The 22,615-nt window shown below is 39.9% G+C and overlaps 1 protein-coding gene across 1 annotated transcript in view; it reads right to left on the bottom strand.

Moving 5' to 3' along the window:
- usp43b (ubiquitin specific peptidase 43b) overlaps positions 1–22,615 on the bottom strand; it is a 97,082-nt gene that overhangs the window by 19,209 nt on the left and 55,258 nt on the right. Inside the window, exons 5-8 of the mRNA XM_046866114.1 lie at positions 15,954–16,089; positions 14,520–14,664; positions 6,814–6,982; positions 665–776 (exon numbers count right to left, since the gene is read on the bottom strand). Of these exons, the coding sequence (XP_046722070.1) occupies positions 665–776; positions 6,814–6,982; positions 14,520–14,664; positions 15,954–16,089 (562 nt within the window). The remainder of the gene's footprint in view (positions 1–664; positions 777–6,813; positions 6,983–14,519; positions 14,665–15,953; positions 16,090–22,615) is intronic.

Genomic DNA, 22,615 nt, shown 5'->3' with positions numbered 1-22,615 from the left:
GCATGCAGCTTGTCAGAGTGATAAGAAGTGTGTGACTCGCTGCATGGCGAATGGTAATCAGTGAGGCACAAGCAGAAGGGAAAAAGGAAATGAAAACAATGACATAATTAATTTCATGGAGTGACACAATGAGTGACTTTTTAAAAAATTATTTTACTGAATTTGGTTGTGAGAATGTCTTAAGTCAAAAAAGCCATCGTTGTGTTTACTTTACTTCCTGAAGGAGAGAAAATACTCAGTGTTCTACATGTATAATATAAATGAATTGCATATAATCCATGTACACTTTATGGACAAAAGCATTGAGACACTTGACTTTTCCAGCCGTGTGTAATTTTTATTTTCACTTGAACTAGGAGACCCAAACCTGTTCCAGCAGGACAATGCACCTATGAATAAAGTCAGCTCCATGAAGATATGCTTCACCTGGTTTAGAGAGGAAGATCTTGAGTGGCCTGATATATAGAGCTCTGACCTCAACCCTACTGGACTAACACCTTTGTGGCTGAATGAGTACAAATCTCCAGAAGCACTCCAAAATGTAGTGGAACATGTTCTCTGAAGAGTGGAGGTTATTATCACAGAAAATGGGGACTAAATGCCGAATCGGAAACTTTAAACTTTTGGTGTATATCATGGGTTATAATTAACATGAACTCTTTACCTGTGGCTGTGCTCCACTGATCATCAGGTAGTACAGCTTACTGAGGATGCTCTGCTGCAGCTGGTCCCATGACACTGACTTGTCCTCTCTCATCAGGAATGGAGGACCAAACCTATGGGAAAACAGAGGAGAGGTTTAATATCTGTGCACAGGCATACGCCATTTGTACTGTAGCGGCTTAGTGTGTGATGTACCTACTCGCCACGTGGCACTATCTAGATTTATAGGTATAAATCTGATAGTGTTATAAACCAAGACCACAAGAAAATAGTTCATCATGGATTTAAGTACAACGGTACTGTTTTTTTCTGTCAATCGGAGGACATAGACATTTTTTTATGCAAATATCCAGGCATCTTCAGCTGGTATGCATGTAAAGCACCCGTGGACAGCTTTAAGTCGGTGTAAAAGGATTGCTAGCTGTAATGCATTGAGGTAAAAACAATCAGTGGGTAGTAAAAAACTTGAGATGAAAATACAGGAAAAACAACAAAACCTTGACCTATGTGGACCTATGTGTTTATAACCTGATATGGATCTAGATCTTCCAGGACTATCATTACGATCTTAAATGACCGAACAGGCCCTTCCAGAAACTGGGCGAAGCATCTGAAAATAATGCTTATTACTGCTTAATGCTACCCTTAATATTTGAATTTTATCTGGCTCAGAGGTTCAATAAACACAGGCATTCTTGCTCCCCATTTAATTTGATTCTCACTCCAAGCGAAAATTCCTCGAGTCACGTCAATAAACATGACGTGAATTTTAAAACTTGACCATCGCCCAGAGTCAAAAACACCTTCTTTTAGTATGATCCTAAACTCGCCACTTGTGTATTGTTGTCAGCAATATGTTACATTATAAAATAGAAGATTAGCCCTTATTTGTCAAATATACATTACATCAAAATTTTTTCTTTACTTATCCCAGCTTGCTTGGAAGCTGGGGTCAAAGCACAGGGTCCGCCATGATACAGCATATACACATATTATATAACGGGCCCAAGAGTGGTAGCTTGGCGATAGGGGGGCTTGAACCCCCGACTTTGTGAAAATTAACCCAACACCTTAACCACTGAGCTACCACTATATTTAATAAAATATATAATTATTATATAATTCTGTGCAATATAATGTTCTTTGAACACTTTGCATAGTTTGTCTTCATGGCACGTATCCCGTCTGGTTAAAGGTCAGACAAACGCTTAAATAAATGCAAACAATTGATGTCACGTTCAGTTATCATATGATGAGTACTACGGAGATTCCCTATGGCGAAATACAGAGCTGATACAGTATAACATACACTTTAATGACAAAAGTAGTGGAACACCTGACTTTTCCAGCCATATGTGCTTCCAGTTTGACATTGTGTTTGTGCAAAAAGTGAGCTCCATGGAGATATGCTTTACATGGGTTGGAGTAACAGATCTTGTAGTCTGCTCTAGAGCTCTGACCCCCAACCCTATTAAACACCCTAGAATTGGAACACTGGCAACACCCTAGGCCTCCACACCCTACATCAGTATCCGACTTTACTTAAACAGTTGGAGGAATCTCCACAAGCACAATCCAAAATGTAGTGGAACATCTTTCCAAAAGAGTGGTGGTTATTATTACAGCAAATGGGGACTGAATGTGGAATGTGGATTTTCAAAAAGCACAAACAAATCTTATAGTCAGACCTTTGTCCATACAGTGTATAATGCCCCATCACAATCTTTTTCTCTGCTCTTAAAAGATTTGATGTTCTTTTCATTTGTTAGATTTTTTGCCCCAGGTAAAACACACATTTCCCTAAGAAAGCCCTGTCAAATCATTTCATAATTTATCTCATTTTAGTAGTACTCTAAATGTGGGAAAAAGTAAGTGTTCCCAGGTAAATTCTCCACAAATTCTGCCAAGAATCCAGAAAGCCTCAAGTTTAGTGAGTCTCAAAGTGATGGTTAAGGATCTCTGAAGGAATCAAGGTGGCATTTGCTGAATTTCTATCAGGCTCACTATATCGCTTTGCCTGAAACAGGAAATTTAAGAAAAAGGCTTTTTGGCTGAGCACAGCAAGGCGATTTCAAAGGAATGGGAAAAAGCTGGGTAATTTCAAGCTGGCATAACAGTCGCAGTGGCTTCCTGCTGTCATGAACTAAAACAAACCATAAACTCTTTTGACTCCTTTCCCCTCTATCCAACATGCTCTACACCCATTTGAAAGAAAGCCTTCTCTGACACGTTCTCATGCTGTGCGATTTCAGGGAGCAAGAGAAGGTGTCAGGAAAAAAAAAAAAAAAAAAAAGGAAAAGTACAGACGGAAGAGAAGATCATTCTACAAAATGTAAAAACTGTCAGTTCTTTTAAATGTCATCAAGCCTGAGGATAGCTTAGGAATGATGATGGTGGCATTTTTCTCTATTAGAAGGTATTTATTTCTACACGCAATGTACTATAATGTGTGAACTTACTGTACAGCCGTTCTCATGTAAAATCTTCTGTTACGAACAAATTCATACATCATACATACAAATGTGAACATTTATCTGTTTTTTCCTGCATATTTGTCCGTCTTACATCGACAGGTTTAAATTAGCGAGAAGCTAGGAGTGGCTAATTCAGTGTTGCCAATATTGATAACAATATCAATTTACAAATTACCTGAAAATGATTTTATGCTGCATAACATTCGGTGATATTTGTTTTGACATGCCAATAGACATGTGCATCTGGAATAATTTTCACAATTGTTCTAAACTTTCAATATGAACTGACAGTGACTTGAGGCTCCACCCTCTTCCTGTGCTTCTTACATTCTCTGGTCGAGATTCATCGAACACTCTTGCTCTGTCATGGTAAACAAAGAATGTTTTCGCTCTTCTAAAAGAATGAGTTAACTAATGTGAAACAAATCTAGCGCTTGTGTTATGATAGATGTAGCTACATTAGAAAATGTGACATGAGCATCAAAGCATATCCTATGTTTTAATTATATATCTGTATATACACTGTGTATTATCTTGGGTATTGTTGTACATACAATGTACATATTGTATAGTACACTTATATATTGTGTATATAATGTGTATAGTTTTTTACAAATATTGTGCTTACATACATCTTGTAAAAAAAAAAAAAAAAAAGAAATTATATATATATATATATATATATATATATATATATATATATATATATATATATATATATATAGCTGTAATATATATACAGTAATCCCCGCTTTACCACAGTTCGAATGTCGTTCCCCTTGGTTTATCGTGGAATTGCATTTGTTTCGCTGATTTTTCTCAGTCTCTCCTGGATAGCATGATAAACCAAAATAGTTTTATGTCGAAATAATGAAATGTATTAATAAAAATATAATTATTAATTATAAAATTAAGAAAAATGTTACATAAAGTAGCATTTTTTTGGTGTGACAGTTTATCACTAGTTTAACACACACACACACACACACACACACACACACACACACACACACACACGCACACACACACACACACACACACACACACACACACACACATATATATAATAGCTTTTGGACATATACATGGCCAAAAAATGTTGTACATTTATATATATTTACATATCTAACTGCACTCTGTTAATTTGAACAATGATATTATTTGCAGTTATGGTAGATGCTAAACTGTATTTCATTGCTGTGTACATTGTGTGTGCTGAAAATAAAGTTGTGTCATTGTGTCTATCAATAAATTAACATGAATTATATATTAACATCTAAGATTAGTCAGAAAAGTGAAAAATAAAGTTAGTTTTCATTTAGAAAAACTGACCTATAAAAGATGAAACAGGTTTAGTGATGCTCATTACACCTTTAAACCCAAAATAATGGAAATGCTTGTCTTGGTTTTGGACAGTTAAATTCTTAATTTATTTTTTTTGGAAAGGAATTATAGGCTGTGTTTTCATAATCATGGCACAAACAAACACAGGCCATTGTAATACTTTTACATACATTTGCATTGAAATAAATATATTACTAAGAGGTGTGGTTATGTGTGTATACAAAATATCCAATCAAATCAGCTTGTGTCCTTCTTATTAAAGTAATTTGACTCTGGACTTTGACATATTTATGGTTGAAGCAAAGTGTATTAAAGGAATTGACTGATTTCCACAACAGCCAGTAAAGCAGGTAGACCACACCTTTTGCTGTATCTAAACAGAAACTCTTTTCAGACTGTATAGGATTCCTCCCTCAGTGACTTTGCAATGTTCAGTACCCCGAAGCAGAGGTTTCGAACCACAGTGTTTTAATTTGTTACCGGTCGTTTGTTACAGCCGGTGTTTTTTCTGCTCCTGTGTTAAGAGCTTAATGTGAGGCAGTAAGGGCATTATGCTCTCTGCAGGGGCAGGAGGAATTAACACAAGGCAGCAAAATAAACGTGTATAGAGAAAAAAATACATGAGATACACATACACAGACATACACAAACAGCTTACGAATAAACATGTGCCAGTATCTCTGTTTTCAGTGTTAAATAGCTGTATGCTCATTTAGAACATCTCTGAAGCAGTGCCCAAATGTTGGAATACACAGACACACACAAGCGGGTTGATTTGGAAATTACCCAAATCACCTATGTTTTATGCTAACTGCTGCTAAAGCAATACACACTGCATCCATGTGTGTTTCTGATGGCTCTGTGGTCGACCATTTCTACCATTTCACCACTTTTTAAACTGCAGATTGCGTTTCATGCAGATTGTATAATTTAGTAGGAGGTCATGAGCTACAGTCTTAGTAAAGTCAATGCTAATTCCACATGTATGCAGCTACATCAACCCACATTTTGTCCTCTGGCTCCCGATGTACCTACATCTGACCCACGGAAACATGTGCACTTTTGTCATATTGCTGCACTGTATTTTAAAATATTTTATGTCTCCACTGTTTCTTCTCTGGAAACAAGAAAACAAGCCTCTGCTCTTTTGTTTAAAGAGTTAACAGCAAACATATATGCATATATGAAAACACCTGAAGCACAATCTAACAAGTATTACTGCAGTCATGCCAGTGCCAGTGTCCACATCTTCAGACTCACAAAGAATTATCACTTGTTGATTAAAAATCATATTTTTAATTTGAATTACTTGCACAATTAGTTGGCTAATGACCAACTTCTGCCCTTTTTTTATTCTAATTGATTTTGGTAAAAATCTGTCTTTTTTTTTTATCTTTCTGTCGTGATTTTTCCTCACAGACCGAAAGGTGTTAGTAGATAAATGGCATGAAAAGACCAATTGAAGTGGCAGTTTCTCCACAAATGTACACATGAAGAACACTCTTCCCTACCCTAATCTCACTCTTGATTTCTCCTTGTCTTTTTCATTCCACTGTTTCTAAAAGTAGAAAGGAACTGACAGGGGACCCTTGATCTTTAGCTGACTGCCACTGACTAAAGGCTATCTGGTGGATCACACTACTATGTCAAGCTTATCTGAAACATTTCAAGAGCTGACAAAAAAAAAAAAAAAACTGGGATAAAAGTCTGTCAATCCATATTTCTTATTTTCGTTTGCCTGAGAGCAAGGAGTTTTCACAGCTGTTACATCAGGTAACATGCCACATCATATTGCTACAGACTTTCCTCAGTCAGAATCAAATCTAAATACTGTATTCACCCTACTGGAGGAAAAAAAAAGCTCTAATTTACTAAGATTCCTGATAATGAGAGTGCATGCAGTTAGTTGTCATGTTGTGATCATAATAAGTGTCTAAATGATTTAAAAAAATATTTAAATCAAGGCTTTGCTTGTGTGTGTTTGTTGTGAATGGCTAGACGTGATACAGATAGACAAGTCTGGATCTCAAAGAGACTTCCAAATGAGTAAATAACACAATATTGTGTCATAATTTTAAGAGACGTTCAGAAACTGATTTTAAATACAGACTTAATACTCGCCTAAATTCATTTGTGAAAAGAATCTATTTTCTGAAGTGACAGATTTGGTAAATCACAAAAAAAATACAGGTAAAAATGCATCAAAGTGAATATTAAACAAAACATTATGGCTGTATCTTGCTGAAGTGAAAAACTGAAGATTCATAATTAATTTGTTTTTCAAGGTGTTATCAAAGACCTATGTAGTATAAAGTGGTTTCACAGGCCTCACCTCACAGCTTGTTGATCTGCTCCAGTGGCATTGCACACCAGCAGGAGAATCTTTGCTGTTCCACCTCCATGGTTGAGGAACTCGGAGGAGAGTGCACCGGATGCAGCCAGCCTCTTTGCCTCGGCCCCAGACAAGGAATAGGGGGAAGAAGGGAGACTGTGATGGTAGCCTGAGACAGAGAAGAGGGGAAGCATAAAAATTAGTACAGGCCATCTCAAAACTGCTTCTGTGTATTGATTCACTTAAGCCTTATCACCTGCTCTCATTATTCAAAGAAAGGGTTAGAAAGAAGTGATTGATGTCTGCTAGGTAAGCATGGCACTAGCGAGTGCACTCTTAGAACCAGAATGTTCAGGGTTTGTTAGCCGTCAGGGTAGCGATGGAAATTTGACTACGGTTGGCCGAAAGAGGAGAAGGAGAGGAGGAAGACGTCTACAGAGAGAGCAAGAAAAAGAGAAGTGTAGGAGAGTGGAGGTTAGGGTGGGTACTTTAAATGTTGGTACTTTGACTAGTAAAGGGAGAGAAATAGCTGATATGATGGAAAGGAGAAATGTAGACAAGTTGTATGTGTTTAGGAGATCAAGTGGAAAAGGAAAAGGCCAGAACATTGGAGATGGCCTTAAACTGTTCTATCATGGTGTGGATGGAAAGAAAATGGTGTAGGGGTGATTCTGAGGGAAGAGTTTAGTAAGAGTAATAAAGCTGGAAGTTGAAGGGGTGATGATAAATGTCATTAGTGCTTATGCTCCACAAGTGGGTTGTGAGATGGAGTAGAAGGAACAATTCTGGAGTGAGTTTGATGAAATGGTAGAAGGTGTACCTAGGAATGAACAATTGGTGATTGGGGCAGACTTTAATGGGCATTGGATAATGAGGAGATGGAGGGTAGGTATGATTTTAAGGAGAGGAATGTGGAAGGGCAGATGGTGTTATATTTGGCTAAAAGGATGGAAATAGCAGTGGTAAACACTTATTTTAAGAAGAAGGAGGATCATAGGGTGACGTATAAGACTGGAGGAAGGTGCAGACAGGTGGACTATGTTCTATGTAGGAGATGCAAACAGAAGGAGATTGGAGACTGTAAGGGGACAGTGTAGCTAGACAGCATCGGATGGTAGTCTATAGGATGGTTTTGGAGGTGAAGAAAAAGAGGAGGAGAGTGTAGACTGAAAGAAGAAGAAGATGGTGGAAACGGAAGGAGGAAGAATGTAGTGTGAGATTCAGGTAAGAGGTCAGACAGGCTCAGTGGTGGTGAAGAGGACTAGAGACAGCTAGAAGGGGACTTGGTGTGACATCTGGAAATAGAAAGGAAGACAAAGAGTACGGTGGTTGAATGAGGAAGTGCAGGAAAGCATAAGGAGAAAGAGGTTGACAAAACAGGACTGGCAGCAGAGAGATGAGAACAGTAGGCAGGAGTACAAGGAGATGCAGCAGCAGGTGAAGAGGGACGTGGCAAAAGCCAAGGAAAAGGCATATGTGTATGAGAAGTTGGACATTAAGGAAGGAAAAAATTATTTGTTCTGATTGGCCAAGAAAAGGGACCGAGCTGGGAAGGATGTGCTGCAAGTTAGAGCAATAAAGGATGGAGATAAAAATGTGGTGACTAGTTGGGAGAGTGTGTTGAGAAGATGGAGGGATTATTTTGAGCAGCTGATGAACAAGGAAAAGGAGAGAGAGAAAAGGATGGATGGTGTGGAAAATGGTGAAGCAGAAAGGATTAGTAAGGAGGATGTGAAAGCAGCTATTAAGAGGATGAAGAGTGGCAAGTCATTTGGCCAGATGACATGCCGTTAACAGCATGGAGATGTTTAGGAGAGATGTAGTGAAGTTTTTAACCAGATTGTTTAACAAGATTTTTTTAAGGTGAAAGGATGCCTGAGGAATAGAGGGGGAGTGTGCTGGTATCGATCTTTAAGAATAAGGGAGATGTGCAGACCTGCAGTAACTACAGGGGAATTAAGTTGATCAGTCACACCATGAAGTTATGGGAAAGAGTAGTGGAAGCCAGGCTGAGAGAAGAGGTGACCATCTGTGAGCAACAGTATGGTTTCATGCCGAGGAAGAGCACCACAGACGCATTATTTGCTTTAAGAATGTTGATGGAGAAGTATAGAGAAGGCCAGAAGGAGTTGCATTGTGTGTTTGTGGATTTGGAGAAAGTGTACGACAGGGTGCCGAGAGAGGAGTTGTGGTATTGTATGAGGAAGTCAGGTGTGGCAGAGAAGTATGTGAGGGTGGTGCAGGACATGTATGACGACAGTGTGACAGCAGTGAAGTGTGCAGTAAGAACAACAGACTGGTTCAAAGTGGAGGTTGGACTGCATCAAGGATCGGCTCTGAGCCCTTTTCTTTTTGCAGTGGTGATGGACAGGTTGACGGACGAGGTCAGACAGGAGTCTCCCTGGACTATGATGTTTGCGGATGATATTGTGATTTGTGGTGAGAGTAGTGAGCAGGTTGAGAAGAGTCTGGAGAGGTGGAGGTACATGCTAGAGAGAAGGGGAATAAAAGTCAGTAGGAATAAGACAGAGTTCATGTGTGTGAATGAGAGGGAGGGCAGTGGAGTGGTGTGGTTGCAGGGAAAATAAGTGATAAAGATGGATAAGTTTAAGTACCTGGGGTCAACAGTGTAAAGTAATGGAGAGTGTGGTAGAGAAGTGAAGAAAAGAGTGCAGGCAGGGTGGAGTGGGTGGAGAAGAGTGGCAGGAGTGATTTATGATAGAAGAGAGTCTGCAAGAGTGAAAGGGAAAGTTTATAGGACTGTGGTGAGACCTGCAAAGTTGTAGGGTTTAGAGACAGTGGCATTGAGTAAAAGACAAGAGGTGGAGCTAGAGGTAGTAGTAGTAGTAGTAGTAGTAGTAGTAGTAGTAGAGCTGAAGATGCTGAGATTTTCATTGATTTCGAGGATGGACAGTATTAGAAACAAGTTTATTAGAGTTTATTAGAATAGCAGCATTAAATACAATTTGCACTAAAATGGATAAAAGAATACATTCCTGAAAATCACTGAATCATAATATTTCAAACTCCATGCATTCGGATGAGCAGATGCTGCTACTGATATTTTCCTCCAGTAGAACGTTTTTCATGCAGAACAGTTTATGTCGTTTACCCAGAATGGTGGATTGTTGATGATTAGAAGTTAAAAGAAAGGCGATGGTTACTTAAATAACACAACTGGGGCGAGCAGAAAAGCATCAAGGGATTAAGCCCATTTTTTAACTCTGTGTCCATTTGACAGAAAATGCTCTACTCCTGTCATCCAAGAATAGGAATCTGAGGCTACATTGGGCAGTTTTAGTAAATATATACAACAAAAGAGCTCAAAATATTTCTTTTGAATTTCACATATCAAAAGAATATAACAAAATCTTTTTCCATTGCTACTCAGAGGAAAACTCTATTTAAAAGCCCACAGCATGAATAACAGAGTCGATCACATTACTAATATGAGCATACCACCAAACACTGAAGAATACAGGATCATTCTCTTATTGAGGACTGAGGGGAAATAGGTGGCACTCTATATTTATTCACAATCTCTAAAATCCAGTGACAGCTTGCTCTTTTTCCTCGAGTACATCAAGCACAACCTTCTGCGTGATTAACTTCCATGTCATTTTGAGCCGATTTTATGGAATGGGAGGTGAAGCGTTTTCAGGAACACGCTCTCTCTGTATACTGATTTACTGCTGCCAGAACTTTCTTTTGGTTATATGGTTATATCTGAAATCAAAATGGCTGAGCCTCATTCATCTTCATATTATGGGGCCATGCATATACCTAGATACACATATCAATTTTTATAGTCATGTCATGCATGCTCATATATGGATGGAGCTTTCAGTGACACTATGCAACATTAAACATGTAAAATAAACATTACATTGTAAAAAATAAACAATACTACTGTTTATTTTATGGGAAAGCCTATTAATATGTACCAAGACAGGAGCAGTGCAGGAGGTACTACGGTAGTACAGGGTACCTGGGTGGCTCCTTTGTGCAACACAGTCTATATATGAGCACAGTGAGAGTTGTGTCCACATTTTTTGGCATTCATTCAAAACCATTTGGGTATCAGACACTGTCACGGGTGTGTCTCGTCTCAGGACACTGCCAAGGTTGGAGAGGTGTCCAATAAAGGTAACAACTCTTATGTGGAGGTGACATTATTTTTTGGCACCGTCCAAACTGGACCTCTGACATGCACTTGAATGTTTCACCGCTGAAAAGCGTGGCTGGGATAAAGGTGGCTCTCTTTTAGAAAAGCATTATGAGGGGAGAGACTTTGCGCCTGGCACTGAGGTCTGATAAGGAAGCTTGGCATGTAGTCACCGTTTTTACCCTCAAATTGTTCAGTGAGTTTGAGGTCAGGGCTCTGTGCAGGACGCTCGAGTTCTTTCATGACAAACCATGTCATTCAGGAACAGGTCTGCTCCAGAATGAAATCATGATGGCAGCAGTTTGAGGAAGATGAAGAAAGTGTTACAAATGTTACAAACAAGATTTGACAATCTGGTGTCCACATTCACTGGGCCATACAGGGTTTTTATTTGACCTTTTCTCAAAGAGATTTCAGTATCTTTGCTTCGTAAAGATTAGAAGTGAAGCTGTAATGCTTTGGCATCACAGGGAAGGGAAGGGCAAGTTTTTTTTTTTTTTGTCCTGTTTAACACGGCAAGCTGCATTTTTGCCTTATTAACTTCAACTTCCAACCTTCAATGTTTTCACTAATAATTAAATTATGCATCACAGGCAGCAGGGGCTCTAAAAATGACAACATGACTCTAAAAATGACGCAGTATGTCTTTAAGGGTGAACAAACAGTACTGTGTAGTAAAACAGTAAAATCCAGAAAATATTGCTGTGCAGTAAAACACAGAGTAGTGTGTGAGTGTGTGTGGTTGAAAAAAACAACAACTTAAATTATAGATAGGCTATAGTCTTTCCTCCAATCCAATCGTGCTCCCGGCACCTCGTGATTAATAATATTAATTACCTTGCAGCTGTAAAGAAAGTACATTGAAAGGATCAATGGATCAGCTCACAGCACATCACCTTCCTCATCTCGCCCTTGCTTTCAGCGACTAACACTGAGCATCAATCCAAATCCCCTCACAGCTGCCTGAGAGCTCCTCTGTGCTGAGTGTCAGCATGAGCCAAAACTGTCAGATCTTTAATTAAACACCTCGGCTCCCCCTGTAGGGCTACCCTGTGTCTCAGTCCGTAAAATAATGGCCAAAGGACAATCCCAAACCCCAAATGCGTCGCATACTGAGCACAGCAATGTTACACAAACAGCTTTTAGACGGCCAGAGTTGTGAAGGTGGAAGCTGCCACAAATAACAACACTCGCCACGCTCTCCGACTCCATCTTCCAGTCTCTTCCTTGTATCTGTCTCTTCCTAGTAAACATGTGCCACAGGTTCAGATATGCATGTAAATACAGTGGAGCCTGCTGTAATTATGGGGCGATGCTTTTCAGCAAGTGTTAAGCCCCTTCGCCATCACCACATGTATCGAGTTTGGGAATGTTTGTCTTGTATTGGAGCGCAGCACTTATGAATAGTACAAACACAAAAAAGAAGGACGTCTGTGTTTGTGTGTGTGTGTCTGGGTCTGTTCAAAACTATTTGTAATTTGAGTGGTGCGGACAGTAGAGAGAAAAACGCAAGTGCAGTCCTGGCTGTAGCCTGTATGTGTAATGCTGGTCTAAAACAGGAAGGATATGCTTTCGTATACAATACACCACACGATATGGTGGATGGGGATGGTCAAACACAGACACGCACACGCACACGCACACACACACACACACACACACACACACACACACACACACACACAGGTTTACATGAAGCTTGCCTAATCTCTTTATGATATAAACTGACATAACCATTATTATGCCAAAACAGAACGAGTGTCAAATTGTCATGAGTACGAGTTCGGTATATTTTTTCTGGCTCCAAACGAATGACATGGTAACGTAAATTTGGCGACATAACATCAGCGAGTGATTTAGACAGACCATATCAGGTGCACAATGAACTGCCAATTTCAAACTCAGCTTGGAAAATATATAAACTATTCTATTTTTACATGTACATTTACATTTATGCCATTGAGCATACACCCTTATCCAGAGCAAACTATAAAAGTTCTTTGAGTCTCTATCCTTGCATAAATCAACACTGGTTCACTAGATTACAGACTTAAGCTACCATTGAACTAAAACTCTGTTGAGAGAAATTATAGCCCGCTTTTAAAAAATAAAATATAAACAAAGACAAAACAAACCGGGAAATCATATAATAATTTAAGTGTATTTAGGAAGAGGTAGGTCTTCACCCGTCACTTGAAAATAGCCAGGGACTCAGCTGTTTGGACATCTAGGGAAAGAAGTTCAATCCACCCCCTCGGTACCGCTTACCCCGAGAGAAGGTGGGCTCAGTCGAGCAGTGCTAGACGATCTCAGGCAGTGTGGTGATATACTATACATATATGTGATCGAAGTTGAATAATAAGGATTTCTATAGTACTAAATGACATAAATGATACTGATGTCTTTTGTTCCACTCGAAAAAACAAGAGCCTGCAAGCTTTTGAAAGTGCTAAGACCACTCAGAAGACGCTTCTGTCATTATATAAATGTCAGCTCTGCACTTGTATAACCATGAAAGTCTAGAAAAGCAATAATGCTCATGAAATGCAGTTTGTTAAATACAGAATTCAAGAGAATGCAGAGAAATGGATAACATTGGCCATATATTCAAGTATATTACAAAGTTGTGCTTCATGATTTGATACTTCTCTTGACATGTACAGCATTTGTCAGATCGCTAAACTGTTGGGCTATACCTTTGATCTCATCTGACTGCTTTTGATCATCAATGCTAGCTCCTGTCTCAATGCTAGCTACTGTCTCAAGTAGTAGTGAACTACTAAACATAGTTACAGCTGATGATTCTAAAGGTTACAAGGGTACAACATACAGTAAATACCTGCTGTATATATTATACACAAAAAATAATTTAAAGTTGATAATTAAGCCAGTAATGTATAATCTCACTTTGCCTCATCTATTGTCTGTGTAGATGTGCGGGAATGACTCAATCTGAGGTTGTCACCAGGTTTAGATTAGTCTTGTTGATGTATTTAGTCTGTTTGTGTTTTGTTTTTATGCCCTTTTGTTGTGTGCGTGCGCTATTAATAATATATCTGCATTTTTGGACCTATGTGATATCTATTATAATGAGGATCTCAGCTTTCCCCCTGCCCTGCTATGGATGTTACTTTGCCCTCCTGCCTGGCTGAGTACGTCTTCCTGCCCCCCTGCCCAGCTGAAGATATCGCTCTGCCCCATGTCAGGCTAGGGATATAACTTTTTTTCTCTGCCAGATTAAGGACAACACTCTGCCCCCCCTGACCGGCAAGTCAAAAGCAAAGCAGCGGGTGCCAGAACAGCCTTCGGAGCCTCTGCAATTGCATACAAAATAAAAACCTTAAAAGTACCCTTCTTTAGGGAATTGCTTTAAGAATCTATATATTTTATTCCGGATTTACTGATACGTTGAATAAACCACTTTCACTATAAACAATAAGTGGATAAGTTTAAAATACCAAAATATCTGGCGCTGGACACATATTCAGCAAAGACCACCAGACAGAAGAATAAGTGGTGTTAGATAATATTTTTGGATTACCAGATATTCTAGTGGATCCTCCCCTGATGTAAAGAGGCGGGGCTTGGAAGGCATAAATGACATCGTTTTCTGCGATGCTGGTCAAGTCGCCGTCATCAAAGAATGAGCGCTGGAAACCGGTAGAGTACATTTCAGTCAAAATCACCTAGACAAAGAGAACGAATCAGAGCAGACATATTAGTGCAAGAGCTTTTTACTCTAAATAACTAAATTCCAAAAGTAATTGAGTGTGAAAGCACTTTTAAATAATGACCTTTTTAACTAAAATCTTTCCAATCACCTGCTCACTTACTTCCTATTACATGAGTCATTATTAGAGCTACTGAATCGAACGCTTAAAAATTCGGGCTCTTTAAAGAGCACTATCAATAATGATAAAACTTCAGCCTCTAGATTGTTTCAATGACTGTTTCCAGCTGCTACACCATGTGCTAATGGACTAAAATAAATTGAATGATTAATCACTTCGATATCAAAGGCACTGGCACAGTTGGCAGAGTTGATGAACAATAAACAAAGGAACGGAGTGGAATTGTAGAGCGAAAAGACGACAGGAACCTGGAACTCGTTCGTGCTGTACGATGTTCAGTTTACACTGTACATGTCTGTATTCTATTCATACCTTCACACACTACTTTTAATCGGCCCATGAGATAGGACTTTTTTAATGCAAAGAGATTGAGGTAGAAACACTCATGGAGGTACAGGCCGTTATTTGGACAGCATGAAACAAAAAAAACTGTGTTGGATTTTCAGCTTGGATGCTGTATGCATTAATGACTTATTGCTTGCTCACATGGTTTGGCTATTGTTACACTCTGAAAATAATTGTTTTTGAGCCATACCTTGTGTGACAATACTACATTGCTGGAGCAATGGGTGGGAAGGGGGATACAAGCAGAAAAGCTGTCCTGGGGCCATACTGGGTTGGAAAAATGGAAGCTGGACCGAACTATGATAGTTGATGGTCAATGATACTTGGCTATTAGGCTAATAGTCTTTAGCTATTAGTTTGCTGGGATGTCATACACAAAAGAAAATAAAAAAAGGTATAAAGACTGGTTGACACAAGGGATAAACATTAATAAAACCTGTATTGTCTATTGCATTAGAATGAGGTTATGTATGTGTGGGCTTCTTTGAAGGCACTTAGGGCTTTGTCTTCAGCGCAGAGAGCCTGGACGTATACACATAAATCCTGGTTTATCTGAAACTACAACTTGTTCTTTTCAGTTAACAGCAAAGCACTAGCTGTTCTGTGGAGTAATACCACCTTTCAAACACTGAACTTAATCTAACCCATATAAGGCCAATTAAAATTTGTGTGTGTATTGGGTCACATGACTCTTTTCCAGCCATATGTGGTTCTTGTGTGTGTGTGTGTGTGTGTGTGTGTGTGTGTGTGTGTGTGTGTGTGTGTGTGTGTGCACTTACTTGGTCTGGGGAAATCTTGCCTTCATCTGCCACCATTCTGCGCAGGCAAGCCAGAGAGCCGAATAAAGGCACAGCCAGTCCCACTCTTAAGTACCTCTGCCCTTTAGTGCTGAACACCAGAGTCACACACAGTGGCCTAAATCACACACACACACACACACACACACACACACACACACACACACACACAAAAATGGACAAAAAAGTTCATACAAAGAATTTTAGGGGAAAAAAAATCAATACACTTGACATGAATTTGACATAAATTGTATTATTTGTTAAAAAATAAAAAATTAAAAAAATAAAATAAATTCATATTCAGATACTCTCTTCAGAACTGTCTCAGCTGGTTAGGGAAAATCTGGCTATTTGCAAATGTGTTACAAATACTTACAACCTGCTTAAGTGCCCTGATGAGTTTGTGAATAAAAGTCTTAAATTACGCACCTGTGCTTCAGATTTCATGTAGACTGTATGGCCAAAGGTTTGGGGACACCTGACTATAAGATTTGTATGTGCTTTTTGAACATTCACATTTAGTCCCAATTTGATTTAATTACCTTCAGAGAGGTTCCACTTGAAGTGTGCTTGTGGTGATTTGTGCTCATTTAGCCACAAGGGTATTATTAAAGTTGTTTAAAAAGGTTGAGATCTTCCACTTTGATCCATGTAAACCATATCTTCATGGAGCAGGCTTTGTACACAGGGGCACTGTTATGGTGGAACAGGTTTGGATCTCCTAGTTCAAATGAAGTGAAAACTTAATGCTACTGCATTGAAAGACATCCTATAAAATTGTGTGGGTCGAACTTTGTAGTAACATTTTGGGGAAGAAACGCTCAAAAATGTAGATGTCAAAATATTTGAATACAGTGTATATGAAAGACTTGAGTTTGAGACTTTTTTATTGACTTTCGAATATGTTATTTTACGACTTGTCTACAATGCTGCATTAGTAATGCTAATTTGGGAACTGTTTCCATCTATTATCAATTCCCAGTTGACTAAGATAGCCAACCAGTTTGACCAGCTCAGCGTTTGTGTAGCTTGTGTAGTTTGTGTAGCTTTATTTTTTTGTTTACCAGCAATTCAAGTCTTGTTTGTTCAAATGGATAAGTCTGCAGCTCATATAGTTTCTAGTTAATGTTTACAGATCATGTTTCTCAGACATTCTATACATGGCACACCTACGGGCGCATCTACTGTGTGAATGATCTGACTGACAACATCAAAGCTTCATGTTGTTCTGGAAATACAAACGCAAATTTTATCTCTCAAAGAGAAACCGAGCAACAAAAACAAGCAAATGGAAAAAAAAAAAATATGTAACCTGATTGACCTCTGTTACTCTATTAATGTTGTCCCAGGCAACTTTGGGCGTCATTTTTAGTCTCAAGATACACTTTGGGTCAGAGTTGGAAGGTCACACAGGAGGAGTGATGTGTTTTATGTCAGTAAGAAGTTGTGTGTTCTGTAAGTGTTGAGTTGTGTGATGTGTCCTTGTGGAGCTGTATGTTGTGTTAGTAATAAGCTGTGTTTTGTGTCATTGTAGTGCTGCATGTTGACACAAGTGTGTGTGGAGCCAGTGTGGAGTCTTATCAGAGTGGAGTTGTGTATTTTGTCAGTGAGCGGTTTTGTGATTTGTCAGTGTATAATGTGTTAGAGTGTTGCATGCTATTGTGTGAGTGTGCTGTGTGGAATAATGTCAATCTGTTGTGCAGAATTGTGTCAGTATGTAGCTGTGTGTTTTGTCGAGTTATGTGAGTGTGTTGTGTAGAGCTCTGTTGTTTGGAGATTTGTGAGCTGTGTGTTGTTTGGAGTTGTCTGAGTGTGTTGTGTGGAGCTGTGTGTTGTGTGAGTGTAGTGCTGTGTGTTCTGAGGAGTTGTGTGAGTGTGAAGCCGTGTGTTGTGTGGAGTTGTGTGAGTGTGTAGCTTGGTGTTGTGTGAAGATGTGTGAATGTGGAGCTGTATGTTGTGTGGAGTTGTGTGAGTGTCTTGTATGGAGCTGTGTGTTGGGTAAGTGTGGAGTTGTGTGTTGTGTGAGTGTGGGGCCGTGTGTTGTGTGAGTGTGGAGCCGTGTGTTGTGTGAGTGTGGGGCCGTGTGTTGTGTGAGTGTGGAGCTGTGTGTTGTGTGAGTGTGGGGCCGTGTGTTGTGTGAGTGTGGGGCTGTGTGTTTTGTGAGTGCGGAGCAGTGTGTTGTGTGAGTGTGGGGCCGTGTGTTGTGTGAGTGTGGAGCTGTGTGTTGTGTGAGTGTGGGGCCGTGTGTTGTGTGAGTGTGGGGCCGTGTGTTGTGTGAGTGTGGAGCTGTGTGTTGTGTGAGTGTGGGGCTGTGTGTTGTGTGAGTGCGGAGCTGTGTGTTGTGTGAGTGTGGAGCTGTGTGTTGTGTGAGTGTGGAGCTGTGTGTTGTGTGAGTGTGAGCTGTGTGTTGTGTGAGTGTGGAGCTGTGTGTTGTTTGATTGTGTGGAGCTGTGTGTTGTGTGAGTGTGGAGCTGTGTGTTGTGTAAGTGTGGAGCCGTGTGTTGTGTGTGTGAGTGTGGGGCCGTGTTTTGTGTGAGTGTGGAGCTGTGTGTTGTGTGAGTGTGGAGGCATGTGTTGTGTGAGTGTGGGGCTGTGTGTTGTGTGAGTGTGAGCTGTGTGTTGTGTAATTGTAGGGCTGTGTGTTGACACAAGTGTGTGTGGGGCCGTGTGTTGTGTGAGTGTGGAGCTGTGTTGTGTGAGTGTGGGGCCGTGTGTTGTGTGAGTGTGGAGCTGTTTGTTGTGTGAGTGTGGAGCTGTGTGTTGTGTGAGTGTGGAGCTGTGTGTTGTGTGATTGTAGGGCTGTGTGTTGTATGATTGTAGGGCTGTTTGTTGTGTGAGTGTGGAGCTGTGTGTTGTGTGATTGTAGGGCTGTGTGTTGTATGATTGTAGGGCTGTTTGTTGTGTGAGTGTGGAGCTGTGTGTTGTGTGATTGTAGGGCTGTGTGTAATCTGAGCTGTGTGTCAGTGAGGGGTGAGGATGTGTGGGTCAGCAGATGTAAAGGGGGGCAGTATGGGGAGGGTAAACAGGGTTGGAGAGAGGAGGCAGAGCAGGAGGCAGAGCAGTGAAGTGTGAGGCTCAGCACACAGCTAAGAACAACAAAGAGAAGAAAAGAAGCAGATGAAAGAGGTCTCGGAGGCGGAAGTGAAAATCATGAGGCTAAAATTGATCTTTTTTGAGGCTCCTCCTTTAGTACCGAATTTTAAAATATAATGAATAGTATGACTCGTTTGGATCTAAAGAAATGTCTATGAAGTTTATTTTTTTATGTTAATGAAATATGCATGTGCACCAGTGATTTAACAGAAAGGAACTTGTTCCTATGCATCTCTCCAAACGTGTAAATACCTGGATCCTGGATTATGGCCTGAATAAATGATATATCATGAAAAATTATCCATGAAAAGCATAAAAGTTAAAAAGTTATGAAAAGCTAAAGTTTTGTCTGTCCAGAAACGTAACCGTCTAAACTACGAAAAATCTTCTAGCATATTCTACTGAAGTACAGAGAGCTAGTTCGCTAGTCAAGTGTAATAAGAACGATGTAAACACACATGACTTGGCTTTTACTGACTACCAATAATTTGACTAGATTAGTAATCACTCTTTTCCAGCAAAGTGTTCCAGGGAACACATCATGTTTGTGCCCTTGACAAAAAAGTCAGCACAAACAATACATAACGTCTATAATTTGAGTCTGACAAGCCCAGATGCTTTATTTGTTGACATGTTTAATGCAAGGTGACTGCACATTGTGCAAACAGCAGAATCTGATGGAAAAAAATCCTTGTGTACAGAGAAAGAAGGTGTACAGCATAACACACACATTATATGGGCAAAAGCATTGGGTCACATGACTCTTTTCCAGCCATATGTGGTTCTTCCACAAACTCTTTCCACGCTGTTTGAAAGCACCCAATTGTACAGGAGGTCTTTGGATGTGGGCGCATTACATTTTCCCTTCAGATTAAGTTAGGGACCCAAACTTGTTCCAGCATGACAATGTTCCTGTGCACAAAACCAGACCCATTAAGATATGCTTTACATAGGTTGGAGTAGAAGATCTTGAGTGGCCTGCTTTAGAGCGCTGACCTCAACCCAATTGAACACCTTTGGGATAAATGGGAATGCTGATTTGCACCCCAGGCCTCCTCACCTCACCTACACCTGCCTTTACAACCCCCCCATGTGTGTAGGGAATAAATGTAGAAGGGGATGGTCTTATGGCCAGGTGTCCACAAACATTTGTCCATGTAATGTAATTTACTTCACTTTAATTTGTGTTTTAACAAAAACACTTCCATGAAATGAAATAGAAAGACGATCCAAGCTTGTAAATGAAAACCTTCAGACATGTAATTAACCTGACAAAAGCCTATTACACTCAAACAAGCTAATCTGTTTATGGACACCCACCAAGGCTGTGTTACAATAAACAGAGAAGGCTGCCGTTTAATCGATTGGGATGTGGGAAGTGCTCCTAATGTTCTCTCTGGCTGTGGGAAAAATCGACCTAATTCTGGGTAATGATTCAGTTCTGTGGCATTCGGCTGAGAGAAACTCGGCTCCGTTCACTGAACCGAAACTTCAACCGGTAGATCAGGCCTGGCTATTGTATGTATTTTCATTTGGTTTCCTGTATCGGATTTCTCTCGTGGCATGTTATAATGACCTAAACGATTTCTACATACATTTGTACTTGATTTTGAAGTGCAATATGTATAAGGATATACAGGCTTGATTTGTTTGCAAGCCTGTATATCCTTATACATATTGCAAATCATAAAATTGCTAAGAATTGTGTCTTTTCTTTCTTGAGATGAGAAAAAAAAACACAATTTGTTCTGGCTGTAAAATGATCAAAAGAATTTGCCGTAAAAGTGTTTTCGAGCAATGCCGTAATTTCTGTAACACACTGCACCCTTGTATAAATACAATCAATTCCTTCACATACATATCGCATTACTAAATCTATATTTGTGTGCAGTTTAAGCTGGATGCTTTGATCCTTTATTCACATTTTGAGACTAAAGAGACGTTCGGCTGGTCACAAAGAGCCAAGACTACACCCGTGAAGCATATCTACTTAACAGAGATCTGCCTATTGAACTGCTTCAGGAGACTAGGAATAAACAGTGAAGTGTTGAGGATAATCTGGGTTTAGGCGCATTTGTGTGTGTGTGTGCGTGTGTGTGTGTGTTAAAAGCTGGATCCTACTTCGCTGCCCTTAATTACGGCAGGTAAAAAAAGCTTCAAAAGCTTGTCACATTTGTGTCATGCATCTCGGACGACCCTTCATTTGCTGAATTCAATTAATAGACATGTTTGGAAAGACTTTGAAAAGAGGATGTGAAGTCTGACGAACAGTCCTTATTAAAATTCTGTGTGTTTGTGTGTGTGTGTGTGTGTGTGTGTGTGTGTGTATGAGAGAGAGAGATAGAGAGAGAGGGAGAGAGGGAGTAAGGGAGAGAAGCTGTGCCAAGCACACCCTAGTACCATAACAGGAGGGGTGTGAGTGTGGGACAGAGAGCCTGCCCACCTTTGACAATACTAAGGCAGATTACCACTAAATCAGCCTGTCTAATTGCCAGACTCCCCTCCCTGCTGGAGCAGCCCTTGTCATTGCATCCACAAAAAAAAAAAAGACACAGCAAAAGAAAACAGGTCTGACATACAGAATCAGCTCACTGTAATCCTGAGCAAACACTGTACTGACCAGAAGGGAAATCTCCACATGCTGTCCTTATCGTAATTGGAACTGAATAACCATTGCGTTTCAGGCTGTAACGCAATATTTAAACACAATAAAAGTGTAAACAAGTGTCCACAGACCTACTTCTATGCGCTATATGCAAATGAGTGGATGACAGCACGTGGGAAGGTCTGGGAGCATGCGTATGCCAATGGGAGTGTTTACACAATTTTGTGAATAGGCTACTACTCGAAAATGTCAGGATTTCCCCTGCAGGCGTGAGTGCAGTGCTCGCAGGGTGCGGTGCGCCTCATGGTTGCAGTCTGAATATGCTATTGTTTCTGATATTAGGAGGAGCCCGTTCAGTCGATTGTCTCTGAATGTAACCAGACAGCTCGGCCCTGTTCTTTGGTGGGATTAGTCTCCAGGACTGCAGCCTATAAATAGATTTTTCCCTCTGTTCCTACGTACTGCAGAACAGGTGAAGATTCCAGAGAACTCTGTTGGGTTCCACTACAACATAGGGGTCATCAGTCTACTTTAAAGATTTCACCACAGCCTTTTAATAGTAGACAACATGTAAATTTGATCATATTTGTTAAAGTGGGGTCTCGGATATATTCCATTCCGAAACTATTAGAGGCGTATTCTAAAACAAAAGCCGTGTATTTGAACGCAGCGAAGTGAAACGTGGCTTTTTAAAAATCTAGCTCTCTAAACATGCTTTTAAAGGTGTGACGGTGAAAATTGCAGGGAAGCAGGTCTGAAGTTATTTCTCATTTCACTGTTACGTAGTCATGTTGTTAAAACTCTAAGTCACCAAATGGCTACCACAATGTTAAATAACATAATTGTATATGACTTTAGATATGCCTTACTTTTTTCTTCAAAGTCAGCTCTATGAAGATGTGAATTACATGGGCTAGAGTGGAAAATCTTAAGTGGCCATCTACAG

Source organism: Silurus meridionalis, chromosome 14 (genome assembly GCF_014805685.1).
Source record: "Silurus meridionalis isolate SWU-2019-XX chromosome 14, ASM1480568v1, whole genome shotgun sequence".
NCBI classification, from domain to species: Eukaryota; Metazoa; Chordata; class Actinopteri; order Siluriformes; family Siluridae; genus Silurus; species Silurus meridionalis.
The sequence above is the reverse complement of the archived record's forward strand: the minus strand, read 5'-3'. Positions and strand labels throughout refer to the sequence as shown.